Below are 23870 nucleotides of genomic sequence, written 5' to 3'. Positions count from 1 at the left end.
ATTGTCTCAGCAGGAGAACTAGATTCTGCACCCTCAGCTTCTAACTCTGAACCTTGCAGCCTGGCTAATTACATAATCTCTCCTCTACCATCCCTCAGTAAACCTGTGATGTATATCATTTTAGAGGCAAGGAGGCCTAGTACTAGAAAATCTTATGCTGAAAAATGGAAAAGATTCTTTGCCTGGAACCAATTTCAAGGGATGAGCACAGCAGTGCCCAATTTACCTCAGATTTTACAATACTTAACTGAGATGCTTCACAAGGGCCTGTCTTTTTCCTTCATTAAAATCCACGCCTCAGCCATTTCAGCTCATTATAGCACAGAACCTCTCCTCTTCTCTCATCCACTGCTCAAGCAGTTCCTCAGAGGGGCCAGAAATTTGAGACCTCCCAGGAGAGCTCCAACCCCTGGGACCTTAACTTTGTTTTGGAGAAACTCACTGTACCTCCTTTTGAAACAGCTGCTACTGCAGACTTAAAATTTCTTTCTTGGAAAACAGCTTTCCTTTTACCAATCACTTCAGCTAGAAGGGTATCTGAATTGCAGGCCCTTATGTCAGTGGCGCCTTTCATGCGTACAGGGTGTCCCTCAGAACCAATCCATCCTTCATGCCCAAGTTGGTATCCATTGTGGCTCTTAATCAGTCTATTCATTTTCCGACCTTCTTTTCCAATCCACAGAACAAAGGGGAATGGATACTGCATTTCTTAGACGTGCACAGACGACTTAGATTCTACTTGGACAGGACTAAACTTCAAAGGAAATCTAAACAACTGCTGGTGGCATTTGCTGCAGGGGCAGAGGGGAATGCTATTTCAAAGCAAACCATTTCTAAATGGATAGGCCATTGCATTCCTTTCTGCTATAAACACCATGGAAAACCTATCCCCCAGGGGATAAGACCTTACTCCACCAGGGCTGCATCTACCTCTGCAGCCTTTCTCAGAGGCGTCCCTACCAGGGACATCCTAGAAGCTGCTACCTGGAGCTCAGTTCATACTTTCACCAAGCATTGTCATTTGCCAATTTTCTCTAAATTCAGAGCTGGGTTTGCCACTGCAGTCTTGCAGGGCATTATAGGTGGTCCTAATGCTATCTAAATTCCTCCTCCCAACCGTAGCTTTGGGAATCTACCCAAATGTAGTGACTGCAACAGTGAATACACTTGAACATCTACATTTATGTGAAGTGTACACAACTGTACTTTCTTTAGTAAGTAAACAAATGGGGGGGGGGAATCATATCTTCTGTGCAGGCTAACTTTCATGGCATGGGAACTGGCAACTCAGTATCATGTCACCCTTCAGGCCGTGTACATCTCATCCAATCAGAATGTAGTGGCAGACACTTTGAACAGGTCCTTGACTCAACCCCATGAATGGATGCTTCACAGGGATGTGTTTCTGGACATTCTCCACTGGTTGAGTAATCCTGAAGTAGATCTCTTTGCTTCCCATTTGAACAGACAACTTCCAAAATTATGTGCCAGAGTTCCATACCCTTCTCGTAGCAGGGGATGTTTCTCTGTGTATTTCCCCCTTTCCCTCTTATTCAGAAGGTTCTGGAGGGCAAACCAAGAATCTTGTTGGTGACTCCCCTGTGGCCAAGACAGCATTGGTTCTGTTTTCTGCATTTAGCTAAGGACAGTCATCGCAACTTACCTTACAGGTTGGATCTTCTCACACAAGACAAGGGATCTCTCATACACTCACACCTGTCAACTCTACATCTGGCACTGTGGGGGATGGGCTTTTGATTCCTTTCAGGCACCTCTTTTCAGAGGATGTACTTGGGGTTCTGCACGAGGCCAGAAAATTCAATACCAGGAAATCCTACTTATTGAAATGCAAGAGGTTTTCCATCTAGTGTCTTTCTTGTAAACTGGACCCACTTTCTGGTTTTATCTTACTTGTGTGAACTGCTGCAGGCTGGGTTGGCTGTTTCCTCAGTAAAAGCTCATCTATCAGCCATTTCTGCTTGTCTGCCTTTCTCTCCTCCTTTGACCTCCAAATTGGAGGTTAAACTCTTTCTTAAAGGCATCCTTCACATCACACCTCCCAGAAAGCCCGTTTCTTCTCCTTGGGATCTCAATTTTGTCTTGGAAAAACTCACTGTAGCTCCACTTGAACCTGCAGCTACAGCTACCCTGCAACACTGTACTTGGAAGACTCTGCTGTTACTAGCCATCACCTCAGCCAGGAGGGTGTCCGAATTTCAAGCTTGATGGCTTCTCTCCCCCCTTCCTGGTTTTCCAAAAGGATAGGTTTTATTTCCTTACTAACTCTGTTTCCAACCAGACCATTTCCACTTGGATTTGTAAGGCTATTTCCTTTTGTGATTTTTTTCATGGTAAGAGCCTTTCTACTCCTGTTAAGGCTCACTCTACGAGAGTTGTGGCGGCTTCCGGTACTTTTTTTCAAAGATTTGGATACTATCTCCATCTTAGAAGCAGCTACCTGGTCTTCTGTTCATACCGTCACTAAACATTATAAACTGGATGGCATTTCCAAATCTAGAGCTGGTTTTGCTAGAGCCATTCTCCATTGCATTTTAGAAAGTGCCTTTGTTCCTTCCTCCTCCCTTTTTTCTTCATGAGCTTTGGTACTCTCCCTCATGTTATGAATATTGCAACATAAGAATATAATGACATATAATAGCTGTGTAAAATCTTCCTAAAACCGTAAATGTACTTCTCTGCTGTGTTGCAGTATTCTATCCCTCCCACCTTCCCTCTCCGGTTTTTATCTTTTTCCCTGGATGTATGGTTACCTCCCTTTATTCCTCAGGCTGGTGTTCTTACTGGAGCATTCAGTACTGAGGATGGTACGTGCATGCATCAGTTTTATGGCCTACGCTGGCTGCTGGCCTATGTGCGATGTCCACATATCCTGCAGTAGTTAGTCTTTTGTATAATGGCCGGATGTCAGGACCGCCTTTGGCAGGGAATCCCTCATGTTATGAATACTGCAGCATAGTAGAGAAGGACATCTATGGGTTATAATAAGATTTTACACATCTGTTTTAGTTTTTCTCTGTATGTTTAACTGTATGTCATTACATGGAATAGTACTAATTTAGACCTGTTTGTCTTGCTCCTATTGTTGGAAAATGTTTTGAAAGATTTGGATTTGAATGTGAACTATCTGCCTCACTTGGATCCTGTACAATATGGATTTATGAAGGATACATTATCTTTACTGTGTCACATTAGATTTCATGGGAACATTTCAGCTTTGTTGGACAAGATAAAAATGTATAGTTTATTTACATGTCACTAAGCATTTGATACCCTTTCAGGTACATATACCCAACTCAAATAAATTAAAAGTAAATGTTAATGTATCTAAATGGTTTAGTAATTGGTTGACTGTAAGAGAACAGTATGTGTTAGTGCAGAGTGCAAGTTTGGTTTTGACAGGTACTAACAGGGTAGTACCCTGAGGCTTCATCTTGGGGCTGTTCCTGTTAGATATTTTTGTTATAGTTTTCCCACGCGGTAAGTTTTGGGTGTCAGAATTTGCTGTTGATTTGACAGACATTAAATAGTTACATTTTTTTTTATCTAGACTATAAGCATGGGCTGAACATATGGGACTAAACTTTAATACATCAAAGACTGAAATAATTATATCTGGGGCACACAATGATTTTGAAATAGTGCTAGAGAATAAACTACTAGAGACTGTGGACCAAGTAAAAGGTCTTGGTACAACAATAAAAAAATAAAGGCAAACACTTGAAGGCAGCTTGAAGTAATTTTCAGTACTGATGAATCTAGAGTTCTCTAGTTTCTTGAAGTACTGTATAAACTATAATCAGATCAGTTTTATAGTATAACATGTGTTTATGCTGTCTTACTATGGGTGAAATTAGAATTTTGGAAGGGATACTAAAATTATTTACAAAACAATAATGTCATGAGAAAACAGTAACTCAAACTGACAGGTTAGAATACCTTTTATTGCGTAGTGTATTATATAGATATGTCAGGAGTAAACTTTGTTTAGCATTTAATGCGGTTCTTGGTGTTAAATTAAGGGAGGAACGAGGGTTGTTGATTCCACAGTATCCTAATGTAAGAGATAGAGGCTGCGTTTTAAATTCATTCATAATAAAAAGGGCTCAGTACATCACGCAGGTGATTCCCAGGTTATGGAATGGATTTGCCAATACAAGGAAAACATTCCATTTTAAAAATTCATTCAAGTTAAGACTGCTTTGTAGGTGACAGTAAGTATATTCCTAGATTAAATGAGTCTGCCTTATTAAAGGTCTGTGGGATCACTTGCAGCAAGATGTTAAAATACGAGCTGCGAACTATGAAAAAGACATTCTGGTTTGTGTCGAAATCGAGAGGACCCATACCAAGTTAGGAAGACGCCCTTGATTCTCTATTACTGGTGTGAACTGCTCAATTCAGGCCTAGCATACACACCATTTAAGGTACACCACTACACATTTCAGCTTGTCTGCTACTAGATCCCCTCTTTTTTCTTTTTTCTAAGTTAAATAATTTTTAAGGGGGGGGTGTTGCATATCAGGCTACCAAGTAAAGGGGTGGTGCCTTCTTGGGACCTGATTTTTGTTTTGGAGAAGTTATCTCTACCTCCATTTAAAGTTGCATCCGGTTCTTCTCTGAAGATTCTTGGCTGGAAGACTGCTGTGCTCTTATGTCTGACTTCTGCTGCATGGATATCTGAATTACAAGAGCTTGTTTCTACTCAGCTTTTTTTGAACTTTCACAGAGATGAGGTAGGTCTCAGAACCAACCCTTTCTTTATACCTAAAGCTTTGTCTGACTTTACTCTGAACCATACTGTCCAACTGCTGTGTTCTATCTCGAGCCTAAAAAATCGGGAGAAAGAACTTTTTATACTACAATCCATCCATCCATCCACAACCCCTTTTCCCATTTTACACATGAGGTTGGGGTGCCACTTCAGCAGTGGCAATCATCTCGAGCCAAGGTTTTACACCGCCGGGTGACTAACCCTGCTCTGTAATTCATTTGTACCAGTCACTCGCGTCACACACTCAATTACGGACAATTTAGTGTGTCCAGTCCACCTATTGCATGTTTTTGGAATGTGGGAGGAAACCGAAGCACCAGAAGGAAACCCATGTGACCACAAGGAGGACATGCAGACTTTCCACAGAAGGCACCTCAACTCGAGAATCGAAGTAGAAAACCTCTTGCCGTGAGGCAACAATGCTTAGTATTACAACTTGATGTTATTTGGAGAAATCTAATCTGCACTTAGTGTCCTGTAATGGTAAGACGAATGGTCAGCCAGTGTCTAAACAACCATTTCTAGATGGCTGCCCTTTGCTGTTCAGTTCTGCTGCTACATTCCCCTGAGAATGTCACAGTTGATTCCGCCATTGATCACTTTTGAGGCTTTTTGGAAGGGGGTGGATTCTTGATCTGTTCTACAAGCATCTACTTGGTCCTCTTCACATTTTCACTAAACACTACGTGTTAGATTCTGTTTCCAGAACCAGAGCAGGCTTTACTAGAGGTGTACTTAAGGGAATTCTGGTCCATGCACCTTCTCCATCCAAACTTTTTTCATGAGCTTTGGCAGTCCACCCATATTATAATGGCTACGGCAACAGTGATTTCATTTACATCTACTGTTATGGTACGTAAACCTTTCAACTGTACTTTCCTTTATGTGATAGAAAAGAACTTAAATCAGAGTAAGTCACTAAAAGTATGACTAGATGGTTTCTAGAGTTTCTCATCAAGATTGTAAATTCAGAACAACCATTCTTAGTTACTGGAAAGAAAATCCTGAAAGAAAAGGACATGCGGATACATTGCCATATTGTATATGCACAGTGGACATGATGTGAAAAAGAAAGCTATCTTACAAAATTACTGACTTTGCTTTGGAAACTGAACCATGTGTAAAATACAGGTATTGTTTTTTTTTTCTTACATGATCAGTGTTTTGCATAAGGCAGTAAAATGTTATCCGCTTGCCATTAAGTTGTCTTGGCCAGAAATGAAGTTGCATGCTTATATGTTTTTTTCAGCAGATGTGCATTTTATTGATTTTAAATATTCTCCTTCAAGAAAGATAAATCTTCTGTTGTGTTGATACAGTTAGCTGCTTTCATTTGTAATTTGTATTACTTGAATTTTCTAAGCTACACTGTTCTGTCATGATCCTACAGCTTTAAAATGGATAACAAGGGGCAGTACTTAATACAGTAAAATACAAAAGTGCTTTATCTCTGAAAAACTGTGCCATGTTTGCATTCTGTGTGGTCTAGGAATTACTTTATACTGAAAGGTTCCTGTGTCATTCTTAAATTTCACAGTGTGTACATACAAACGTTATGAGTGTGGATAGTATTTTACAAATTTGTTTTAGTTTAAATAAGGCCCTGAAAGAAAAGTTTTGGTGGCAGTGTAATCTGTATTTGTGCTTCCGGTTTGAAAACTGTAGTTATCTGAACTTCAGTCTGAAGAGACTGTTGGACATTCTTCTATGCAGTTTTTTTGAAATATCTGCATTGGGTACTGAGCTCCTCAGCCAGGCATGTATCACGACTTTTTTTTTTTTTTTTTTTTTAAATATCTATTTTATAATAAATTGTGGAGTAAAAGTACACTTAATGTGTATTGTTGTGAAAACAATATATATATATTTTTTTGCATTCCTCAGGGTGGGAAGATTTACAAACATCGGAAAGATCGTATGCAAGATCTTATTGACATTGGATATGGTTATGATGAGACGGACCCCTTCATTGATAATTCTGAAGCTGTAAGTCATTATCTATGGTTAGAATTTCTTAAATTTTAGAATTAAAACTAAATAAGGGAATTAACGGTGAATGCTTTATTTACTGTAGCCTGGAGACTTGAAAGATTGTATTTTAGGGGGAATCATGCAGGACCAGTTTGCCAGGAGTAGGGTAGTTTTCTTGTTGAGGAAGCATCCCATTTTACATTGCATGTCAATTTGTGGCAGTTTAATTTTTTTAATGTAGAAGTAAGGGCAGTGCTTCACGTTCCCAATTCTTTTGTCATTGTTCAACAATGTAAATCACTCCTGTTGAAGACTGCAGCAGTCTACCCCTCTTTGAACTTTTCCATGCCATGTGTATCAGTGCAAAGGTTTCTTTATTCTTGAACTATGTTCACTTCAAAATTTTTTAATTGTTTTTTGGTCTTCTGTGTTAAAATATTTAAAATCTCTTTTTGTTCTACCATGTTTCTGGTACTATATGCTTTATTTCAGACCTGAGAGGTAGTCTCAGTCTTGGGAGTATACCATGGAACAGTTGTTCATGTTGTTGGGCTTCTTGCAGGGTTAGAGTTTATGATGAGCAGTCTTTTGTTGAGTGAGGTTTAAATGTCTGAGTGAGGTATAGGTAACCCAGTTTTTTGAGTGGCTTATGATTGGTTTTGGCTTGCATGTTGACCACAAATTTATGTATCAATGTCACAGTATTCTGACTTAAAGGTGTTATATTGTGTATGTAGGTTAGGGAGTGTTGCAGGGATGTAAAAGAGGCTTGTTAAGGGGAAAAAAAACAGGCAGTGGTTAGGCAAGCTTCATCTATGAGGTGCAGCTTTATTCAGCACAGCAGACTTGCTATTTGATTTATTTAATTATTCTGTTGATGTAACGGTCACATCCTAGTTGGTTGTTGATGGCAATGCCAAGTAACTTGGTGTTATTTGTCAGGTCCAGGGTAATAACAGATGTTCATCGTATTTCACTGTTGCAGTCATTACTCTTGGGTTATCCTGCTGGCAGGCCACCCTCAGTCAGCCAGAATTCCAAAGTCTAGGTCCGGCTTCGGCTGCTGTCGCCTCTTCCCTGACGTCAGTGCGCCAGGGGTATAAAAGACGCAGTCGACGCCATTTTCTTTCCTGCCGCGCGGTGACTGAAGCAAAAGAAGTTCGCAAGTGCCGGTCGGCCGACTCCTGAGATTTTCAAATCCGAATTTCAGAAAAGAAGTCTTCATTAAAGCGTAGTACCCCATTGGGGAAACTTTTTTCTTGCTCCAGACCAATGTCAGAAAAAGTTAACAACTGTATTTCTTGTGGGAAGCAAATACCTCATAAGGATTTTCACTCTTACTATATTCCTTGCCTAGGCCCTGATCACAACATTGCTAGCTATCGGTTTTGTGCTAGATTTAACCAATGTACTATTAAGCGTTGGTTCGATTTTGCATTTCATTACTTTGGCCGAAGATTTAGTTATATAATGCCGTCGGTACAGCCGACAACCGGAGTTTACAAAAAACGCAAGGGCAAGGATAGGCATCCGAGGTCCAAAACCGACGACGAAGCCTCTACTAGGCCAGTCGCCAGTTCGCCGTTTCTCAGTGAGGCACTTTCGCGGCCCCTGGCGCCTGCTACCTCAGAGCCACAGGCCGCTACCGACTCCCATGTGGAGCCGACCGGGCCTCTGGAAACTCAAGGTATTGGACACTCGGAAATCACTCCCTCAGATGTGTCCGGAGCCGCTGAGCAGGCATTGGCTTCTGAGGGTGTCTTCAGACCTACACAACTATATATTAAGCCATCTTCAGCTTCAACGACAAAGACTAAAGCAGCTCTAAAGACAAAGAAACAAGTACAGCATTCTCCTACTCAGACTTCCATGCCTAAAAAACAGATGCTCAAAATGGCCGAAGACCTAATTACTTTGATCAGGAGCTCCCATCCCCCTCCTGATAAAGAGGCCTAGGCAAGAGACAGAGTATGATTCTTCTGATCAGGTAGCTATTTCCTCTGATTCCTCTTCTGAACAGGATTACCCCATGCTTCCCTATGAGGATTCTGATACTGAAGAATCCATTCCTTCAACCTCTCCTCCTGAGGACTATTCTTTTGGGGAAGCACTGCATACTATGAGAGCGCATTTCCACTGGGAGAGCCAAGATTATTCTGAATCTAAGAAAAGGCTCAGAGACTTTCTGCTTCTTCCTCAGCATAGACCCCTTGCTATTCCACCTGTTCTAGACATTGTAGATGATGTATTTTCAGAGTCCGGTCTGTCCCCTGACTCTTTACCCTCTGCATCTGCTAAGCCAGACAGATACTACAGGGTCCCGGATTCTCATAAATTCCTATATAAAAACCCCGCTGCTGACCCAGAAACTATATCTCAGGGTCCCAAGGGGGTTAAAGCTTCCACTGCAAAAAACCCTGTCCCCTCTGATAGGGATTCTAGGGCTCTAGACAGATGGGGGAAAAAAGTTTACACTTCTGCCACCCTGGCTGTAAATTGTCATTTCCATATGCTTAAATATCAGCAATATTTAATGTCACTACTTAAACAGAAAATGTTGACAAATACTGAATATTCAGAGAACAAGGAATTGCAGGATTTATTGCATGCAACTGAACAAGTGGGAAAGCATACTTTGTAGTGTGGTTATGATTCACTGGAGGCCTCTTGCAGGGCCGCTGCTACAGGTTCTGATATTAGAAGGCATGCTTAGTTAAAGGAACAGAATCTGCCTGATCATGTTAAAGCAAAATTATTAGATGCACCATTACAGCATGATACTTTGTTTGGTACTAAAGCAGAAGAGGTGTTGAAAAAAATGGAGGATAAAGCAAAATCCATGCAGACAGTGAAGGATTTCTTAGAGGTACAGCCACCCAGGTTTAGCAGGAACTGGCCTTCTAAAAACTGGTCCTTTCCAGTCATAGACAGACCACAAAGAGGCAGATCTCAGCCCCAAGGCTCATACAGGCCTAAACAATGGGGTGCTCCTACCTCCAAAAGCGGAGAAGACAAATCACAACCTTACAGGAAACAGTCCCAATGACTTTCCTCTACCAGTTCCAAGCAGTTTTCTTTTGACAGCCCCCTTAGGGGGAAAACTAGCACTTTTTTCATCAAATTGGCAAATGGTTACCCGAGACAAATGGGTCCTGAACATAGTGTCCCAAGGCTACAGGTTCCATTTTCACACACTACCAAGGTCAAAGGGCATGCCAGACCTGCCACACAACCAATGGGCAGAGGCACAAAAACAAATTACAGCCCTCATGGACATGAGGGCCATTCAGCAAGTACCACAACAAGAGCATGGGAAAGGATATTACCCCCAGACTTTTCCTAGTACCCAGGAAGGACAAAACCTGGAGACCAATTCTGGACCTATCTATACTAAATACGTTTCTGGAAGTTCCAAAATTCAAGATGTTGACTCTACAGCAGCTACTGCCCATGCTGGGCAAGAGGGCTTGGCTCGTAACTTTGGACCTAAAAGAGGCATACCTGCATGTCCCAGTCAGACAATCTTGCAAAAGATACCTCAGATTCATAGCTGGCTCAGTGCATTACCAATTCTCTGCACTGCCCTTTGGCTTATCTACTGCGCCCTGGGTCTTCACAAAACGCCTGGCACCAGTAATTGCATTTTGCAGACAAAAAGGAATTCAGATATATCCCAACTTGGACGACTGCCTAATTCAAGCAGAGAACAAGGACACTCTTCTAAAGCATCTGGCGTTTGTAAAAAGATTACTTATTGGCCTAAGGTACACAGTAAATGAAAAGAAATCAAAACTAGTGCCCTCAAGAGATAATATTCCTGGGTGCAAGCTTAAATACAACTGCCCAGATGGCTTATCTCACACCAGACAAGCAAAAACAGCTGACTACTTACTTCAAGAAATTGGCAACAAAACCCACTTATCTGCAAGGAAAATCCTGCAGGCCTTGGGTTTCATGACATCCTGCATTCTACTAATTCCATATGCCAGACTGCATATGAGGAAACTACAATGGTATCTGAGAAGTATTTGGACTCAGCATTGCCACAGCCTGGAGACAGTAATTGCACTCATTCCCTGCCTACAACAGGAGTTTCGATGGTGGGCAGAAGCCTGTCACCACAACAAGGGTCTGCCATTCAGTTTACCCACAGCCAGACAGACACTGACAACGGATGCATCAGATTGTGCCTGGGGGGCCCATATGGCAGGAAAATGTATTCAGGGCACATGGCCTGCAAACCAGATGCATCTTCACATCAATCAAAAAGAGATGCTAGCTGTTCAAAATACCCTGACGGCTTTCAAGGACCTGCTACATCCAGGGCAGTTACTGATAAAGACAGACAACACTACGGTCATGTGGTACATAAGCAGGGAGGTACACATTCCTACCCCCCTCTGCCGACAAGGAATGACCTTATGGGATACAGCATTGGCTTTTCAAGTTCACCTGCAAGCACAATTCCTGCCAGGAAAAACAAATACACTGGCAGATGAACTAAGCAGAAACCTCATGGATCCCCACGAATGGAAACTGGATCCACAAGTCTTCAGCATGATAATAAGGAAATGGGGATGCCCAGACATAGATCTATTTGCCTCCCCTAACAACTGTCAATTGCAGAGATGTCCTTCATGGATGCATCTGCAGTCATAACAACTGGGTTGTCCTGTCGTCAGGCAGCCCTTCGGTCGGCCGGATTCCAACGTCTGGGTCCGGCTTCGGCTGATGTCGCACTTCACCCGACGTCATCTCTGCTGGTCTTCGGGTATAAAGGCATCAGCCGACGCCATTTTCCTCAGTCTTTCTTGCCGTGGCTCAAGCAGAAGCTGTTCGCAAGTGCCGGTCGGTCAGATCCAGAGATTACTACTACCGAATACTACTTCGAAGACTTCTAAAAGCTAAGTACCCCGTTGGGGACTCTTTCTTGCCTCAGCCGATGTCAGAAAAAGTCAATAACTGTTTAACTTGTGGGAAACAAATACCTCATAAAGATTTCCACTCTTACTGTTTGCCTTGTTTAGGCCCAGACCACGACGTAGCAGCTTGTTCGGCCTGTGCTTCCTTCAACCGACGAACGCTTAGGCGTCGGTCGGAGTTTGCTGAACAGTTTTTCGGCTCAGATTTTGCGTACATTATGCCGCCGGATCCTCCGACTACCCAAATTGTTAAAAACGCAAAGAAAAGACCGACACTCGCGGTCCGCGGTTTCGCCGAAACCACGGTTAAGCAAACCGAGTGTCTCTGTTTCGCCGAAACCGAAAACTGATCAAAATACAGCCGAATCAATGACTACTACTGAGGTTTCTGCCACTTTACTTGAAACAGCCTCAGAAATTATACCTACAACTGTGGTTACTAGTGACTTATCAGACACCATCCCTTTGGATGTCTCTACCCCAGCACGTGGTGCTGCTAGGCCTCCTGCAGCCATGTCTATTAAGGCCTTTGCCAGGGCTAAAGCAGCCAAATCTACTAAATCAGTGCCTGTTAAACCCCCCTCAACCAGGCCCACTTCTAGTTCACAAATGCTTACTCTGGCAGAAGATTTAATATCCTTAATTAGGGGATCTCAATCTCACCCGGACAGGGCCTCTCAACCCCCAGAAAAGAGACCTAGAGCAGAGCCCCCCGAGCCTGTCTCCTCTGATGATTCTGCGGATGACTCAGATACTACAGACCAGCCAGAGGCTCCTTTTTCCAATTATGAAGACTCCGATGCTGAAGAATCCATCCAGCTGCCTCTCCACCAGAGGAATTCTCTTTTGGGGAAACCTTACATGCCATGAGAGAACAATTCCAATGGCAGCAACAGGATTTCTCAGATTCCAGAAAAAGACTTAGAACTTTTCTGCACTTACCACAACATAGGCCCTTAGCTATACCTCCTGTCCTTTCTGTTGTGGACGATGCATTTAATGATGTCTGCACTGCACCTGATTCCTTACCTCCAGCCCCTGCCAAACCAGATAGATTTTACAGGGTGCCAGACACTCATCACCACCTATACAAGGCCCCACTGGCAGACACCGCAACTATATCCCAGGGGCCTAAGGCAGTAGTCTCGACCACAGCAAAAAATCCTATTCCTTCAGAAAGGGAATCCAGGTCTTTAGACAGATGGGGCAAAAAAGTTTACACCTCTGCTACTCTCTCAGCTAGAGCTTTAAACTGTCAGTTTCACATGATACAATACCAAGAGTTTATGCTTGATCAGTTAACTAAAAAGCTATCCTCTGATGACTCTATAGATAAGAAATATGTATTAGAAATGGTAAATAACATACAACAGGTTAGTAACCATTCTTTAAAATGTGGCTATGATGCACTGGAGGCTTCATTTAGATCAGCCATGACTGGCACAGTGATAAGAAGACACGCATGGTTGAAGGAACAGGCCTTACCGGATCATGTTAAAGCTAAGTTATTAGATGCTCCTATGGATAAGGCCAGTTTGTTTGGTACACCTGCCCAGCAGGTAATGAAGAAAATGGAAGAAAAGGCAAAATCTGTACAAACGGTTAAAGATTTCTTACAGGTTCAGCCCCCAAGGTTTAGCAGGAACTGGCCTGCCAAAAATTGGTCCTTTCCTGACTCCACAAGATCCCAAAGGGGCAGGAATAGACGTTCCAGAGGCAGAAATCAATCCAGAGGGGTGCCTACAGAGGACGACAGTGGCAAGGTAATAACAGAGGCACAGACACAGCCACTACCACTGCAACAGGACAATCACAATGACTTGTCTCTAACTCCGCCTACCAGGGAACAAATAGCAGCACCATTAGGCGGAAAATTAGCCTTATTTTCGAAAAATTGGCACTATGTCACAAAAGACAAGTGGATTTTGCAAACCATAGACCAAGGTTACCGGTTCCACTTCCACACTTTACCAGTCAAAAGAGGAATGCCAAACCTGCCTCCAAATCAAAAAATAGAAGCTCTACAGCAGATAATGCAATTAACAAAGATGAGAGCTGTGGAAAGAATACCAATAACAGAACAAGGCAAAGGATTCTACTCCAGACTATTCCTAGTTCCAAGAAAAGAAAAAAGTTGGAGACCTATTCTCGACCTGTCCATCTTAAACACATACATCATTGTCCCAAAATTCAAAATGCTGACCCTACAGCAACTTCTTCCCATGCTGGGCAAGGAGTGTTGGCTGGTAACTCTAGATCTCAAGGAGGCATACCTGCACGTCCCCATTCGACCAAATTGCAGAAGATACCTCAGATTTCTTGCAGGATCAGAGCACTATCAATTCTCAGCATTGCCCTTTGGCTTATCTACTGCCAGAGTATTCACAAAATGCCTGGCATCAGTAATCGCCCACTGCAGACTACAGGGAATCCAAATTTATCCATACCTGGACGACTGCCTGCTACAAGCAGACAACAAAAGCAAGCTGACAACAGATTTGCAAAGGGTCATTTACTTGCTACAAGCCCTGGGATACACAGTCAATTTTCAAAAGTCAAGGCTGATACCATCCCAAACAAGGACATTCTTGGGCGCGGAATTGGACACAGTAAAACAAATGGCATTCCTAACTGCAGAAAAACAAAAAGAACTCCCTCTTTACTTCTTGGCACTAACAAAACAGAACAAGCTAACAGCAAGAAAAGTTCTGCAGGCCTTGGGCTTCATGGCATCATGCATAATCTTGGTCCCACATGCCAGACTGCATATGAGAAAACTACAGTGGTACCTAAAGAATTTATGGTCCCAACACAGGCACAGCCTAGAAGCAGAAATACCACTAATCCCATGCCTAAAACAGGAGTTTCTATGGTGGGCTCAAGCATGCCAGACAAATCCAGGCCTACCCTTTCACAACTTTCGAGCAAGCCAAACCATCACAACAGACGCCTCAGACCTAGGATGGGGGGCTCACATGCTGGACAAATGTGTACAGGGATTGTGGACTCAGGACCAGCTACACCTGCACATCAACCAAAAAGAAATGCTGGCAGTAAAACTGGCAATCCGAAAATTCAGCCCATTTCTCAAAGAAGGCCATTTGATGATAAGGACAGACAACGCCACAGTCATGTGGTACATCAACAAACAGGGAGGCACTCATTCATACCCCCTATGCAGAATGACTTTGGACCTTTGGAACCTGGCACTCAGCTACAACATCCAGTTACAGGCAATGTTTGTACCGGGAAAGGAGAACACTCTAGCAGACATATTAAGCAGAACCACCTCGGATGCTCACGAATGGATGCTACACCCGGACATCTTCAAGTCTATCACAAAGAAATGGGGAATGCCGCAGATAGATCTATTCGCTTCCCCTCTCAATCACCAGCTCAAAAAATTCTGCACAAGGACATTCCACCCATTTGCATGGAAGGTGGATTCGCTCTCCTTCAGCTGGAAAGGTCTGACAGCATATGCATTCCCACCTCTTCCCTTGATACACAAGGTATTACTAAAAATCAAGGAGGAACGTCCAAGGATAATCCTGATAGCTCCGAACTGGCCAAGACAACACTGGTACCCATTGCTGAGGAGCATGTCTCGGGACAAAATGTGGCCAATACCCCTGATGCCTTTGATGTTAACTCAGAACAACTACAGCATCATGCATCCAAACCTAAAAACTTTGCAACTGACTGCATGGAACATCACATAGCAGCAACTAATCCAGATCTATCCCAAAGGGTTAAAGACATTATCCTTGAAGCCCGCAGACCTTCAACAAGAAGGAACTATGCAGGAAAATGGAAAAGGTTTGTCATTTGGAGTGCTGAAAGAGGAAAAGACGTGTCGAATATAGATATTGCTAACATTCTGGAGTATTTTTCAGAGCTTCTACATACAGGCCTGTCCTATTCCTCCATCAAGATACATGCATCAGCTATTTCAGCAGAATACAGCTTTGATCCACCGGTCTTTTCACATCCTCTACTCAGGCAGTTCCTCAGAGGAATCAAGAATGTAAAACCTCCTAGGAAACCACCATTGCCAGCTTGGGACTTGAACTTTGTGCTAGAAAAGTTGACACTCCCGCCTTTTGAACCAGCAGCAACAGCAGACCTACAGCATCTTTCATGGAAAACTGCTTTCCTACTGGCAATAACCTCAGCAAGGAGGGTTTCTGAACTTCAGGCCCTAATGGCAGTACAACCCTTCCTAATCTTCCACCAAGATAGAGTGTCCATGAGAACTAATCCTACATTTATGCCTAAGGTGGTATCCAGAGTGTCTTTAAACCAGGCAATCCACCTACCTATCTTCTTCCCCAACCCACAAAACAGAGGGGAAAGAATGCTGCATACCTTGGATGTACATAGACAGCTACGCTACTACCTGGTCAGAACCAAAAGTAACAGAAAAACTGACCAGCTTTTTGTAGCCTATGCAACAGGAAGGGAAGGAAAAGCAATTTCCAAACAGACAATCTCCAAATGGATAGGAAATTGCATACGATTCTGTTACTCCTTCCATGGAAAACCAATTCCACAGAACATAAGGCCTCATTCTACAAGGGCAACAGCCACTACCACAGCCTTCTTACGAGGAGTGGCAACCAAGGACATTATTGAGGCGGCTACTTGGACCTCCGTGCATACATTTGCCAAGCATTATAATTTACCTCTGTATTCCAGATCCCGAGCAGGGTTTGCCACTGCTGTACTGCAAGGGATCCTAACCACACCATAATTTCTTCTTCCTCCTCCCTAGTTGGCTATGGTATTCTACCCAGTTGTTATGACTGCAGATGCATCCATGAAGGACATAGTACAGTTTTGTACCTACCATAAATGTAGATGTCCGAACTGGATAGCATCTGCAGTCAGGATTACCCTCCCTCCTTCCCCTCTGTGGTACTCCTAGGGTATTTCCCCCCCTAATAGCTAGCTGGTGGGGGGAGTCTCTTATGGTGTATTTGTTTGTATATATGTACATACATGCTTATTTCTTGTGTTTGCCTTCTATCTTTTTGGAAACATTGGCATTTATCCAAAATTTAGCCTTCCAAGAGGGCAACTGGCATCTGGGGCAAGAAACACTGAGGAAAATGGCGTCGGCTGATGCCTTTATACCCGAAGACCAGCAGAGATGACGTCGGGTGAAGTGCGACATCAGCCGAAGCCGGACCCAGACTTTGGAATCCGGCCGACCGAAGGGCTGCCTGACGACAGGACAACCCAGTTGTTATGACTGCAGATGCTATCCAGTTCGGACATCTACATTTATGGTAGGTACAAAACTGTACTATTTTGCACAAGGATTTATCACAGGCAAGCATGGAAAGTGGACGCCTGATCATTCAGCTGGAAACATCTAACAGTATATGCTTTTCCCCCCCTGCCTCTCCTTCCCAGAGTACTCCTAAAGGTCAGACAAGAGAAGCCAAAAATGATTTTTATTGCACCAGACTGGCCACGCCAGCACTGGTACCCAATCCTAAAGAGCTTGTCTCAAGGTCCAACATGGATATTGCCTCAAACTTCTCACTTGCTGACCCAACAAAACAGTCAGATCCTGCACAGCCAACTCAGGACCTTAAATCTGACAGCATGGTGGATAATGTAGCCATTCAGAACACTCCTCTTTCAAAAGCTGTTATGGATGTTATCTTGGAGGCCAGGAGGCCCAGTACCAGAAAATCTTATGCAGAAAAATGGAATTCTGTGCTTGGAACCAGGAACAAGGCCTTGACTCGTCTGTACCAAATATTCCTCAGATTTTACAATACCTAACTGAGATGCTGAACAAAGGCCTTTCTTTCTCATTAATTAAGATTCATGCCTCTACCATTTCAGCACATTACAATATGGAACCACCTGTCTTTTCTCATCCTTTAATAAGGCAGTACCTCAGAGGGGCCAAAAACATTAGGCCTCCAAGGAGAGCACCAATTCCGTCCTGGGACCTCAATTATGTTTTAGAAAAACTCACACTGCCTCCTTCTGAGCCAGCATCAACAGCAGATATAAAATTCTTATCCTGGAAAACAGCTCTGCTCTAGCCGTAACCTCTGCAAGGCGAGTCTCGGAATTACAAGCAACTCATAGCTGTGGAACTTTCATCATTTTTCATCCAGACAGAGTTTCTCTGAGGACAAACCCTACATTTATGCCTAAGGTGGTGTCCAGTGTGGCCGTCAGCCAAAACCATTCACTTGCCTACGTTTTACCCAAATCCACAGAACAAGGGTGAGAAAATTCTGCATTCTTTGGACATACACAGGCAGTTGCGCTTCTACTTGGACAGAACTAAAGCTTTCAGAAAGACTGAGCAACTTTTAGTGTCAAATGTTGCAGGATCACAAGGAAAGGTTGTCTCAAAACAAACTATTTCTAAATGGATAGGCCATTGCATCCATTTCACCTACTTTCAACATGGCAGATCAGTGCCTAAAGGCATTAGGCCTCATTCCACCAGAGCAGCAGCCACTTCAGCAGCCTTCCTCAGAGGAGTACCAACCAAAGAAATCTTAGAGGCTGCAACTTGGAGTTCAATGCACACCTTTACAAAGCACTACCACTTGCATCTCTACTCTTAAGTCCAGAGCAGGCTTCGCCACTGCAGTTCTGCAGGGCCTCATAGCCTCTCCTAATCTTATTTAGCCCAGCCACCCATCCTCAGCTTTGGGATTCTACCCAAGAGTAATGACTGCAACAGTGAAACACGATGAACATAGTACAGTTGTGTACCTACCATAAATGTAGATGTTTGAGTGTATTCACTGTTGCAGTCCACCCACCATCCCCTTCTCTTTGCTGGGACTTATCTGCACTTCTCTATCCTATACAATCTTTTTGGTGTATTTGCTTGTAGATGAAGGAAATGTTATTTTTGTGCATGCATTTCTTTTTGGTATATTTTTCAGCCTACCTATTTGGGGCACCTGACATCTGGGGCAAGAAAAACTGAAGAAAATGGCGTCGACTGCATCTTTTATACCCCTGGTGCACTGACGTTAGGGAAGAGGTGACAGCAGCCAATGCCGGATCTAGACTTTGGAGATCTGGTCGACTGAGGGTGGCCTGCCAGCAGGATAACCCAAGAGTAATGACTGCAACAGTGAATACACTCTAACGTCTACATTTATGGTAGGAACACAACTGCACTTTATAGGCCAGGATCTGGAAATTGCTGAATGCTCTATGTGCAGCTGGGCATAGATGTCTAATGTCGATTTCATTGAGCATAAGAGTCAGTTCATCAACGTATTGTATAACTCGTGCTGGCTGTGTCACAGTTTGCATATTGTTTACAAAGATGTAGTGTTTTAGAGGTGGAGTCCTGGGGACTGCTAGTTTGAATGGCTTGTAGAAACGTTAGGGCCTCTGCTCATCAAACAAACAGGGTGCGGTCTACTACTGGCTGTTAACTAACAGCCAGGATGCAAAGGCTTCTGGGCTATGGAATATTTCAGCGAGCCTCTGGATGAGCAAGGGTTACTCTGTAAACTAACCATACATTCATAACTAATGAATAAAATGGCTTGCTCACTTGTATTTGTTTTTGCTTCACTTTCTGTGGAAAACCTGTGTTTGGCCATATCGAGGCTCATGCTATTAGAACAATACCAGCCACCACTGCATTTGTTGGAGCGGGGGTCAGTATACTATCCATTTTGTAAGCAGCAAGTACGGCTTTCTCCAAACACGTTTAGGGGGTGTTTTGCCATGACCATCCTCCAGGAACTGCTGTCCTAATAACCCTGTCAGGTCCTTATATTTTGGGGAGTCATCCCAGATTTGATGACTGCAGCAGTGAGTATTATCGTAAATAAAATGTTTGTGTTAGGAACTTAACATCATTCACAGTTGCTGTCCCTTCCCTCTCCTCATCCCATATACTTTCCTGATTGGGGATCATTGGGTTGTAGTGGGTATCATGTTCATCTTTTGCTTTCTTTTCTCACCAAGCAACGTCCTTCCTCTGACCTGGCTTACAGTCCAGAGAGGTGTATTGGTGCCCAGGATGGTTTGTTGTCCCCGGGAATATGTGCTGTGTGTCTTATAATGCTTTGTGCTTTAAGACAATATCCTTGTTTAGCCAGGGCAAGATAGATCCAACGATGAGGTTAGCCTACTCCCCCTTTATACCACCAATGACTTGATGACAGAGTAGGAGGGAGTAAGGCAAGCCCAGTATCGGAAAAATAATTGCTTTTGATGTTGGGCTTGTTGTTGGGCTCATGCAGGCAGGAATCCCAGAAATGATGACTACAGTACTGAATATACTCTGGCATCTGCAATAGTTCCTAATACTTCTGAACTCTCTGTTTATTAAGTAATGTCCTGGAAATAACTGGCAGATCTCTCTGAGTCTAGGCTTAAGGTAGATCTAATGGAGATATTGTCTTTCTGCATCTTGCAAAGAGGGCTTCCTTGTAGTCTGCCATAATTTTGACAATACATTGGATTTGCCATGCTTACTGGACATCTCGCGTACCTTCACAATGTGGTATGGTTGAGGCTGACTTTCCTCAATTTGGAGGTGAGAAGCACCATTCTGGATACTCATTTTATGAAGGAAGTGCTGTTTAGCTGCGTTTCCCCAAATCCGGCAAAAGAAGTCAAGATGCGGACCTTCAGCTCTGTGGAGGACCAATATGTTTCTTTCATGCCTCTTTTCTCTTTCCCTTGTAGATGCAGTAAATCAAAAAAGGAGAAGCCTGTTGCCAAATGCCACAAGGTGTCACCCCTCTACTTGCTGATTAAGTTCCCCCAGAGGATGAGTAATCTGGCATAACTTAAGTATTCCTAATTATAATTTATATGGGATAGATGTGATGTCCTTCATGGATGCATCTGCAGTCATAACAACTAGGTTGTCCTGTCGTCAGGCAGCCCTTCAGTCGGCCGGATTCCAAAGTCCGGGTCCGGCTTCGGCTGATGTCGCACTTCACCCGACGTCATCTCTGTTGGTCTTCGGGTATAAAAGCATCAGCCGACGCCATTTTCTTCAGTCTTTCTTGCCGTGTGGCGCCCGAAGCAGAAGCTGTTCGCAAGTGCCGGTCGGTCGGATCCAGAGATTACTTCTACCGAATACTACTTCGAAGACTTCTAAAGCTAAGTACCCCGTTGGGGACTCTTTCTTGCCTCAGCCGATGTCAGAAAAAGTTAATAATTGTTTAACCTGTGGGAAACAAATACCTCATAAAGATTTCCACTCTTACTGCCTGCCTTGCTTAGGCCCAGCCCACGACGTAGCAGCCTGTTCGTCCTGTGCTTCTTTCAACCGACGAACGCTTAGACGCCGGTCGGAGTTTGCAGAACAGTTTTTCGGTTCTGATTTTGCGTACATTATGCCGCCGGATCCTCCGACCACGCATTCTGCCAAAACGCAAAGAAAAGACCGACATCGCGGTCCGCGGTTTCGCCGAAACCATGGTTAAGCAAATCATGAGTGTCTCGGTTTCGGCCGAAACCGAGAAAACTGATCAAAATATAGCTGAATCTATCTCTACAACTGAGGTCCCTGCTAACACTCTTGAATCGGCCTCAGAAATTTTACCCACTACGGTGCTTACCACTGACTTATCAGACACCATTCCCTTGGATGTCTCTACCCCAGCACGTGGTGCTGCTAGGCCTCCAGCAGCCATGTCCATTAAGGCCTTCGCCAGGGCTAAAGCAGCCAAGACTACTAAAACAGTGCCTATTAAACCCCCCTCAACCAGGCCCTGTTCCAGTTCTCAAATGCTTACTTTGGCAGAAGATTTAATTTCATTAATTAGAGGATCTCAATCTCACCCAGACAGGGCCTCTCAGCCCCCAGAGAAGAGGCCTAGGGCAGAGCCCCATGAGCCAGTGTCCTCTGATGATTCTGCTGATGAATCAGACATTACTGACCAGCCAGAGGCTCCTTTCTCCAATTTTGAAGATTCTGATGCTGAAGAATCCATTCCAGCTGCTTCCCCACCAGAAGAATTCTCCTTTGGGGAAACCTTGCATGCCATGCGAGAACAGTTCCAATGGCAGCAACAGGATTTTTCAGACTCCAGGAAAAGACTTAGGACCTTTTTGCACCTTCCACAGCACAGGCCCTTAGCTATACCTCCTGTTCTCTCTGTGGTGGATGATGCTTTCAATGATGTCTGCTCCGCTCCAGATTCTTTACCCCAGCCCCTGCCAAACCAGACAGATTTTACAGGGTGCCAGATACTCATCACCACCTTTACAAGGCCCCTCTTGCAGACCCGAAACTATTTCCCAGGGTCCCAAGGCAGTAGCCGACCATAGCAAAAACCCTGTTCCTTCTGAAAGGGAAGCAAGGTCATTAGACAGATGGGGTAAAAGGTTTACACTTCAGCCACTCTCTCAGCTAGAGCTTTAAACTGTCAGTTTCACATGATACAATACCAAGAGTTTATGCTTGATCAGTTAACTAAAAAGCTAACCACTGATGAATCTCTTGATAAGAAATATGTATTAGAAATGGTAAATAACATACAGCAAGTTAGTAACCACTCTTTAAAATGTGGCTATGATGCACTGGAGGCTTCATTTAGATCAGCCATGACTGGCACTGTAATTAGAAGGCATGCATGGCTAAAGGAGCAAGCTTTACCGGATCATGTTAAATCTAAATTGCTAGATGCTCCTATGGATAAAACAAGTTTGTTTGGTACACCTGCCCAGCAGGTTATGAAGAAAATGGAAGAAAAGGCAAAATCAGTCCAGACAGTTAAAGATTTCTTGCAGGTTCAACCCCAAGGTTTAGCAGGAACTGGCCTGCCAAAATTGGTCCTTTCCTGACTCCACAAGACCTCAAAGGGGCAGGAATAGACGTTCCAGAGGCAGAAACCAATCCAGAGGAGGTGCCTACAGAGGACGACAGTGGCAAGGTAACAACAGAGGCACAGACTCAACACCTGCCACTACATCAACACAGCCACAGTGACTTAATCCTAAACCCGCCTACCAGGGAACAGATAGCAGCTCCTCTAGGCGGAAAGCTAACCTTATTTTCAAAAAAACTGGCACCACATAACAAAGGACAAGTGGATTTTACGAACCATAGATCAAGGTTACCGGTTCCACTTCCACACTTTACCAGACAAAAGAGGAATGCCAAATCTACCTCCAAATCAAAAGACAGAGGCTCTACAACAGATAATGGAGTTAGCAAACATGAGAGCTGTGGAGAAAGTGCCAACAGCAGAGCAAGGAAAGGGGTTCTACTCCAGACTATTCCTAGTTCCAAGAAAGGAAAAAGTTGGAGACCAATTCTAGACCTGTCCACCCTGAATACTTACATCATTGTCCCAAAATTCAAAATGCTGACCCTACAGCAACTTCTTCCCATGCTGGGCAAGGAGTGTTGGCTGGTAACTCTAGATCTCAAGGAGGCATACCTGCACGTCCCCATTCGACCAATCTGCAGAAGATACCTCAGATTTCTTGCAGGATCAGAGCACTATCAATTCTCAGCATTGCCCTTTGGCTTATCTACTGCCCAGAGTATTCACAAAATGCCTGGCATCAGTAATCGCCATTGCAGACTACAGGAATTCAAATTTATCCATACCTGGACGACTGCCTGATACAAGGAGACAACAAAAGCAAGCTGACAACAGATTTACAAAGGGTCATTTACTTGCTTCAAGCACTGGGATACACAGTCAATTTACAAAAGTCAAGACTGATACCATCCCAGACAAGGACTTTCCTGGGAGCGGAATTGGACACAGTAAGACAAATGGCATTCCTAACTACAGAAAAACAAAAAGAACTCCCTCTTTACTTCTTGGCACTAACAAAACTGAACAAGTTAACAGCAAGAAAGGTACTGCAGGCCTTGGGTTTCATGGCATCATGCATAATCTTGGTTCCATTTGCCAGACTACATATGAGAAAACTACAGTGGTACCTAAAGAATTTATGGTCCCAACACAGACACAGCCTAGAAATGGAAATCCCACTAATACCATGCTTAAAACAGGAATTCCTATGGTGGGCTCAGGCATGCCAGTCAAACCCAGGCCTGCCCTTTCGCAAGGGTCAAGCAAGCCAGACCATCACAACAGATGCTTCAGACCTAGGATGGGGGGCGCATATGCTGGACAAATGCGTGCAAGGATTGTGGACACAGGAACAACTTCACCTGCACATCAACCTAAAAGAAATGC

At 43.6% G+C, this 23870-nt stretch overlaps 1 protein-coding gene across 4 annotated transcripts in view; it reads left to right on the top strand.

Annotated features, from left to right (window-relative positions):
• Positions 1 to 23870, top strand: part of UBN2 (ubinuclein 2) — a 2968476-nt gene that overhangs the window by 531037 nt on the left and 2413569 nt on the right. For 3 of the 4 annotated variants that reach the window (XM_044074031.1, XM_044074006.1, XM_044074014.1), the window contains exon 3: positions 6677 to 6778. The exons of the other annotated variant lie outside the window; for it this stretch is intronic. In XM_044074031.1, the coding sequence (XP_043929966.1) occupies positions 6677 to 6778 (102 nt within the window). The remainder of the gene's footprint in view (positions 1 to 6676; positions 6779 to 23870) is intronic. 4 annotated transcript variants of the gene reach the window in all.

Source organism: Protopterus annectens, chromosome 1.part1, assembly GCF_019279795.1.
Source record: "Protopterus annectens isolate FY-2018-M chromosome 1.part1, PAN1.0, whole genome shotgun sequence".
Taxonomy (NCBI): Eukaryota; Metazoa; Chordata; order Ceratodontiformes; family Protopteridae; genus Protopterus; species Protopterus annectens.
Note: the sequence above shows the minus strand (reverse complement) of the source record. Positions and strands in the feature narration are given on the sequence as shown.